The 8,205-nt window shown below is 41.8% G+C and overlaps 1 protein-coding gene across 1 annotated transcript; it reads left to right on the top strand.

Annotated features, from left to right (window-relative positions):
• Positions 1-1,376: 1,376 nt before the first annotated feature.
• LOC125535294 (L-type lectin-domain containing receptor kinase IX.2) lies at positions 1,377-8,122 on the top strand. Its single transcript, XM_048698349.2, has 3 exons — positions 1,377-2,292; positions 6,361-6,510; positions 6,608-8,122. The coding sequence occupies exons 1-3, from the start codon at positions 1,446-1,448 to the stop codon at positions 7,570-7,572; spliced, it is 1,962 nt and encodes a 653-aa protein (XP_048554306.2). The 5' UTR covers positions 1,377-1,445; the 3' UTR covers positions 7,573-8,122.
• Positions 8,123-8,205: the final 83 nt, after the last annotated feature.

Consider the following 8,205-nt stretch of genomic DNA (forward strand, 5'->3'; position numbering starts at 1 on the left):
GTAGTATTGACTGATCGCCCGCACAAAGGACCTTCCACTGATGTAGTAAAGAGCTGGCTTTTCCCAAGATCACAAGGGTACTTGTCCACGGCATGCCCTGAAATAACATATCATTACGCATGGTCCAAATGCTCCAAATGACAGCAACACAAGCAATATTTACAACAGATTTCTTATTATTAGTACTCCAAAAACTAGATAACTCAGCCATATCCTTGGGATACTCCCAAAAGATTCAGCAATATCTTCCCAGATTTTTCGGGCTACTATAAAATCAAAGAACAAATGTTGGACTGATTCATTTTCACCACAACATAGACATGTCATATTATTAACAGGATGCCTTTTACAAAGATTATCTCTGGTAAGAATTTTATTATGAAAAGCTAGCCATAAAAACACTGAATATCTATGTGGGACCAAGATTTTCCAAAAGTATTTCCACACAGGGGTAGAAACCCCACCATGCCAAATTTCATGTTTTTAAAGACTTTGTTTGCATTTTCAGAATTAAAAACCATTAATCTCCATATTGTTCAGAGTCGAGTCTTGGCACCCTGAGGTTTGGAATTCCTTTTCTTTTCTTGTAGTTCAAAAATTAATTATATGCACTAAATGACTTCAATATACTATCAAATAAACCGCAAAAAATGCCAAATTTTGACATGAAAAATGGTACCAACATGCTAATCTTTGTTAAAGAGTCGGTCCCAAAATGGGGATTTCTAATGAGGTGATCTAGGAAGATAGTTGAAGCTATCATAACATGCCAATTCGAGGGGTATACATTTCATTTTCGAATTTGCTAAACATGAAGTGCCTGAAAATTTTGCAAGCATCAGTCGATTCCACCGACGCTGAAGACGGTGCCAACGTGAGGAGCCCAACGGTGAGCATCAATTGTGGCAAGGCCAAGCCAGGACCTTGCTGGAGACGGGATGACACTGCGAGCGGTAGAGACGGGGGTGAGGAGGGAGGGGCAAAGCTTAGAGGGATGCCAATTAGAGGCGGCACGGCATGAGGAAAATTGGGTGTGTTTAGCTCTCATCTAGATAAGAAATAACTATGTATCGTCTGTTGGATTTCACCATAGTATTTGTAGTGATTTTTTTTCTTTTCTTTTTTATTCGGTTAATCAAGGAGTGTAAAAGCTAGACTAGACTTTGTTAATTGTCTTTTTTTTGCGGGGGACTTTGTTAATTCTCATCTAGACAAGAATTAGCAAATCCATTTATATATTCTCTTAGGCATCCTTTCATTTATTTATTATATGTATAAACGTTTGACTTGACTAATCCAAATAGTATTCCTCGTCAAGCTTGCAATTGTCTCTAGGGTCTTAGTCCACTATACTTGAATCAAACTAATAAATACTTCTCCACCCCCAGCATCGTCCTGCATGAGCAAGCCAAATGATATGTGCTGATCACTAGCTAGCTGCAGCCATGGCCCATGCAAGAAGCATCCTCATACCCACGTACTACCTGATCAGCTGCTACATCTTATTTCTAGCCGCCTACGCGACTCCTCGCGCCGCCGCGCTGTCCTTCGACTACGACTTCACTGTCCCGAGGGACCGCAAGCAGCTCAAATTCATCAACGCCTCCTACGCCGGCCGCGACCGGATCATCCTCACCGACGACAGCTCCAACCTCACCGGCCGCGTCGTGCACCGAAAGCCCGTGCGCCTCTGGGACGACCGCACCGGCAGGAGGGCCAGCTTCACCACCAGCTTCCGCTTCGCCATCGTCCAGGACAGCGACAGGACGGACAACCTCTCACGGGGCGACGGCATGGCGTTCTTCCTCGGGCCCTTCCCGGCGACGACCCCTCCACCCGGCTCGGACGGCGGCCTCCTCGGGCTCTTCAGCAACCCCAACAGCACGGGGACCGCCGACTCGCGCCGCCCGCCGCACACCCTCGCTGTCGAATTCGACACGCGCTGGAACCACGGTTGGGATCCCTCGAACGGGGACGGTGCCAGCGGTGGCGACCACATCGGCGTCGACGTCAACGGCATCAGGTCCAACCGGACCAGAAGCCTGCCGCCGTTCAGCCTACATGGGATCATGTGGGCGAGCGTCACGTACGACGGCGAGTCCAAGGTGATGAAGGTGGCGCTTCGGAAAACCGAGCTGGCGTCCGAGTCGAGCACTACGTACGAGTTCAACGCCACCATGGATCTCAGAGACGACGCCGGCCTTGTACAGGACGCCGCCGTCGGGTTCTCCGCGGCCACCGGTGTCCTTTGCGAGTCGCACCAGCTGCTCGCTTGGTCCTTCCACTCCACAGGTAACCCACTTCAAATCTAACGATGTCACACCAGCTGCATGAACGAATTTCTAATCTTCCCATAAGGTTTACCAATATATCAACGGTAATTGTCCCCGACGAACGTTCGCTGTAAGGGGGCTGGCAAGTGAACCATTTTTACCGTCAGTTTTAGTTGTAAAACGGGATCAAATGACCGCATTATTTAGACGAAAATTGCCTTCTCGGGAAGAAAATGTCATGTCTTCTGAAGAAAATGTCACCTCTCCCCACTTCATCACAACTATAACTGCCATTGAATTGTTCGCATGTGCCACCTCCGCTGGCGAACGTTCGCCAGTTAGGAGGGTCCTTTATCAAAAAGACAATAAACCTAATGAATTGAGATTATCCCCAATAATTTGTCACTTTATGTGTGTAGCCTATTTGTTGGTGCAGACGCCATTTGACTTCGCTCACAAACAGCAGACGTCACGTACCAAGAGTCCATAATTGATCGCGTGCGACAGAAATTAATAAAAACATCCTGTCATCAGCGTACTTAAGTATATATCTTTCAGTACTATAATGGCTTATGTATTAACTAACCAACTATAATCATCCCAAAATTGATGTGACATTCTCATGTCTGTAGCTGGCCTCTTTACAAATAGACAAGTTTAAAACTCACCAGCCAACTTTAAATCCTCTTAATCTGAATTTGGCTGCATTTCCCTCGATATAGCTCTCCTGCATGCTCTGCTCTATTATTCTTCTGAAAAAAACATAGAACAACCCAAATAATCACATGTCAAATTTGATGTATTTTCATCTATTAATTAATCCCCCGGTCTGATATTTTATTTGATACTTCCTCCAATCCAAAAAATGGGTCGTGGCTTTGGTTCAGCCACAACACATTTTTTGGATTGAGGGAGTATTTTCTAGATTGTGGTAGTTCGATGTTTTCTTTTGCATGTGGCAATCTAAACTCAACTAATAAACCTAACCAACTATAATCATAAATCATCCCTAATGTGATGCGACATTCACATCACTCTAGCCCCTTGGTGGTGTGGATCCCATCTGATCGAGCTCCTTCTAGAACGTTACACATCACCAAGCAAGGGTCTTGATTGCATTATTATCGATCTTATCCCTAAGTCACGAGAATAAAAACAGAAAGCTTCTTTTCCATATGTACGTGCACTAGTTGGTTTCCTATTGGTGCATGACAAAACGTACGACCCTGTTAATGTTGCATGGCAACATCATGCCATTATGTGCACCTGCCCCGGCTCTCACGTCTGTACGGTCAATCGTCTTCATGCTCAATTGCCAGTCCACATCATGATTCCTAAGATCTTAGAGCTGAGATTGAGGGGACCATGATGAAATCCATATTGTTAATTAGATTGATTTTTCAATGCAATTTCCGTGATATTACTTTTTCATTTAAATTTTGTTTATGTGAGAAAGAAGAACATATTTTAAGAAAGGAAGAAATTCACTCCCAATGAAGCTACTGGCTTGGCTCACAATTCTTTTGGCTCACATAAACTATGTCTAATATTACAGTAGATTCTTGTAAATCATAATCCTGTTTACCCAACCCATTTCCTCCTATTTATAGTGGTTGTGTGGCGATAATTTCATACTATTTTATAGAATAATCACATCACAACATCATTTAGCTACCTAAAACTAAGCCTTAACCTCTCAAAGTATCAAACACAAGAGCAATTTTCTCTTCCCCCATTCTCACACCCATCGACTAGCTTATGTAAGGACAAAATTATAGTAACAAATCCAATAAAATTTGAAATTTTTAATACATGTAGCTTACATGATGGAGTAAAATATGTGTGCATATATTGGTTGCAAAATATTAACATTTGTGATGTAGCGGTAAATATCTTTATTTTATTTGCATAGTTTGTAGATGGTCATACGTTTTGTAAGAATATGTGTATAAACTACATGATTTTGGATTCATATCTTAACATTTTACAACAACAAATTTTCCTTCACAAAGATTGGCAACATGATGATTTAGAGAGTTTGGTGAGCCTAAAAGAATTAGCTTATATATGCGCCAAGCCAATGTTTCAGGAGGGAAAAATGGACTTCCTATATATTTGAAATTTTGTGCAGGGTAAACTGTTAGAACTATAGTTAAGCTAGATTTTTAAATAGTAGGATAAATAGCTATCTTCACTAAACCTAATAAGTTGAGATTATCCCCAATAATTTGTGAGTTTACGTGGCCTATTTGTTGGTGTGGACGCCATTCGACTTCGCTCAGTAACAGCACACATCACGTACCAAGAGTCGAGATCGCATAATTGATCACACGGCAGAGACTAATAAAAACATAAAGCTTTTGCATCCTCCTGTCATTGGCGTACTTAAGTATATATATTTCAGTACTATAATGGCTTGTGTATTAACTTCATTTTTGTCCATACCAAAACGACCCAGCACACTATAATGGCTTGTATATTAATCTAAACATCACTAGGATAAACCTAACCAACTATACTCATCCCAAAAATTATGCGACATTCTCATGTCTCTAGCTTAGCCTCTTTACCGATAGACAATGTTAAAACTCAAAACCCAAGTTTATATCCTCTTAATCTGAATTTAGTTGTTTTTTTCCTTCTTCACTAATGTAGATCTCCTACATATTCTTCTATTTTATTTTTCTTCAGAAAAAGATAGCACAACCCAAATAACCACATGTCGAACTTGATGTTTTCATCTATTGATTTACTCCCACGGTTTGAAATGTAATTAGATATTTTATTTTGCATATAGGCAATAACTTAATTAATAAACTTAACCAAGTATAACCATCCCTAATGTGATGTGACATTCTCATCACTCTAGCCTCTTGTTGGTGTGGACCCCATCCGATCAACCTCCTTCTAGAACATTACACATCACCAATCAAGGGTCTTGATTGCATTATTATCGATCTTATCCCTATGCCGTGAGAATAAAAAAAAACTTCTGTTCTAGCGTATATGTATGTGGACTAGCTAGTTTACTGCTGGTCCATCACAAAATGTGACACCTTGCCAATGTTGCATGGCAACATCACGTCATCACGTGCACCTGAATCGACTCTCACGTCCGTTCGGCCAATTGTCTTCATCTTCAATTGCCACACATCATGCTTCTTAAGATCTTAGAGCTGAGATTGAGGGGACCATGTTGAAATCCATATTGTTAATTAGATTGATGTTTAAATGTGATTTGAGTGTTATTACTTTTTCAATTAAAATTTTGGTTATGTGAGAAAGAGGAATAAATTTGAAAAAAGGAAGAAATTCACTCCCAGTGAAGCTACTAGTTCGGATCAATTAGCTTGTGTTTGATAACACGATGGAGTCTTGTTAATCATAATCCCGTTTACCCAACCCATTTCCTCCTATTTTAGTGGTTGTTTGAATAGTACTTTTTCTTCTTGGAAAAATTTCATAGTATTTCATAAAATAATCACATCACAACATCATTTAGCGACCTAAAACTAAGCCTTAACCTCTAAAAGTACCATACCCCGGAGTAATTTCCTCCTTCCCCAGTTCTCACACCCACCGATCGGTTCATGCAGAACAAAATTATGCTGACAAGTCCTAAAATTTTGAATTTTTTTAATACATGTAGTTTACAGGATGAAGTATATTTGTGTATATATTGGTTACAAAATATTAACATTTGTGATGTACACGGTAAATATCTTTCTTTTCTTTGCATAGTTTGTAGACGTCATACTTTTTGTAAGAATGTGTGTATAAACTACATGATTTTGGATTCATATTCTAACATTTTACAACAACAAATTTTCCATCATAATGGTTGGCAAACCGGGACATGATGGTTTAGAGAGTTTGGCGAGCCTAAAAGAATTAGCTTAATATATGAGCCAAGCCAATGTTTCAGGAGGGAAAATGGATGGTGCCTCGACAGAAATTGTTTGCAGTTTTGAAGTTTTCTGTAGGGTAAATTGTTAGAATTATAGTTAAGCTAGATTTATGTTTTTGTAATGACCTTACAATTTAGCACCAAAAATAAGACAATAATCGATTGTTATTTTTCTAACAGATCCATCTCACACAGAGACAAAAATGTGGGTGATATTCCTAGCTGTTTCGGCAGTTTTATTAGCCGGTTTACTAGCGGCTCTTCTCGCTCTTCTCTATACTAAATTTATGAAAAGGCCAAGACGGTGCCTCGATGGAAATTGTTTGCAAGGTAAATATATGTATCATGGATTTTATTTATTTAATTAGAAAAGTCACTCGATCAGTACCAACTAACCATGTTATTCAATCATGGAAAAAAATCAAAGTTGCAAGAAAATTCTCCTACTCTGAGCTGGTAGCGGCGACAGACAACTTCTCGCAAGATAGGAAGATCGGCAAGGGTTCCTTCGGTGACGTGTACAGAGGGTTGCTACTTGTGCCAGACCTGCGGGAGGTGGCGGTGAAGGAGATGCGGCAGCCAACATTGAAGCAGAACCGGAAGAACTACGTGCATGAGATCGAGACCATATGCCAGCTGCGCCATAAGAACCTCCTACGGCTCATCGGATGGTGCGACGATGGTGGCCGGTTGGTGCTCGTCTACGAGCTCGAACCCAACGGTAGCGTCAGCGACCATCTCCATGATGGCGGCGCTAGTGGGAGAATATTGACATGGCCGCAGAGGTACAATATCCTTCTCGGTATCGCAGCCGCCATTGACTACCTCCACAATGGTGCCTATGACTCAACAAAGAGGTACGTGTTGCACCGGGACATAAAGCCCAGCAACGTGATGCTGGGAGAGGGCTTTGAGGCCAAGCTCGGCGACTTTGGACTCGTAAGACAGGTCATCCGCCATGGAGGCGGGGGTACTCCTCGGACAACCGTTATCGGGAGTACGGACTACATGGACCCCAAGTACATCGAGCTCGGCACGCTGAGCTCTGCCTCTGATATATACAGCTTTGGGTTGGTGCTGCTAGAGGTGGCCACTGGCGTGAGACCGTCTGTCCCGGGAACGGCAGCACACCGGAACACCCTCATCGCGGCCGTCACGGAGTCTCACAGCAGAAAAGCCATCCTCGAGATGGTGGATGAGCGGCTGAGAGGGGAGTTGAATCAGTGGTGGCGGCAGATGGAGCGTGTCATGATCACCGGGCTAACATGTGTCGAGACAGCGCGTGACGACCGTCCATCTATCAAAGATGTCATCGACCTGCTCTCCAAGCACGAGCAATCTCCAGCATCTAGCCATTACCTCAAAGATACTTCAATGAGGCACAAGGATTGATTTCCTTTCATACTAACTAGGAATGTGGCTCTCGCAAATGCAAGGGCAACATCTTTAGCGTAGTGAACATGTCCGTGAAATAATATGAGTTCATAGATATTAAATATGTGGAATTTTAAATCCTATAGCTCTATAGGCGTGTACAAGGTTAAGTTAAGTAAAATATCTCTAGTGTGGCAAATATTTTTGAATCACGGTAATTTGTGGGCACAATGGTTGTAACATTTCTGAAAACACCATGTCACTGTGCTTTGAAACTTCGTCTATTCTTAAAGTAGGGAGCGCTATTGTGATGTATTTTTCCGAGAGGACGTCGAGCGCACGGAGACACCTGATACGGGCAGGTACCCAGTGCCGACTCATCCAGATCTAGGGAGAGAGAGAAATACTGGACTGGTATCACTTTCAGCAGAATTGTGTATATTGTGTCTGGGACCCTCCATGTGGGGATATATTGTGTATATTGTGTATAGAAGCTGGGCATTGGGTGTAAAAATAGAAAGCAAAAACAAGCGTGCCAAGTTAGATATTCAATGGATTTTAAAATGTTCACAGATTGTATAAATAATGTTTATATAATTAAAAATGTGTGTTAACAGATAAAACTATTAATGTAATTTTTAGAACTGTTGA

The sequence above is a fragment of the Triticum urartu genome, chromosome 2A, assembly GCF_056163025.1.
Source record: "Triticum urartu cultivar PI428250 chromosome 2A, HENAU_Tu73, whole genome shotgun sequence".
Taxonomy (NCBI): Eukaryota; Viridiplantae; Streptophyta; class Magnoliopsida; order Poales; family Poaceae; genus Triticum; species Triticum urartu.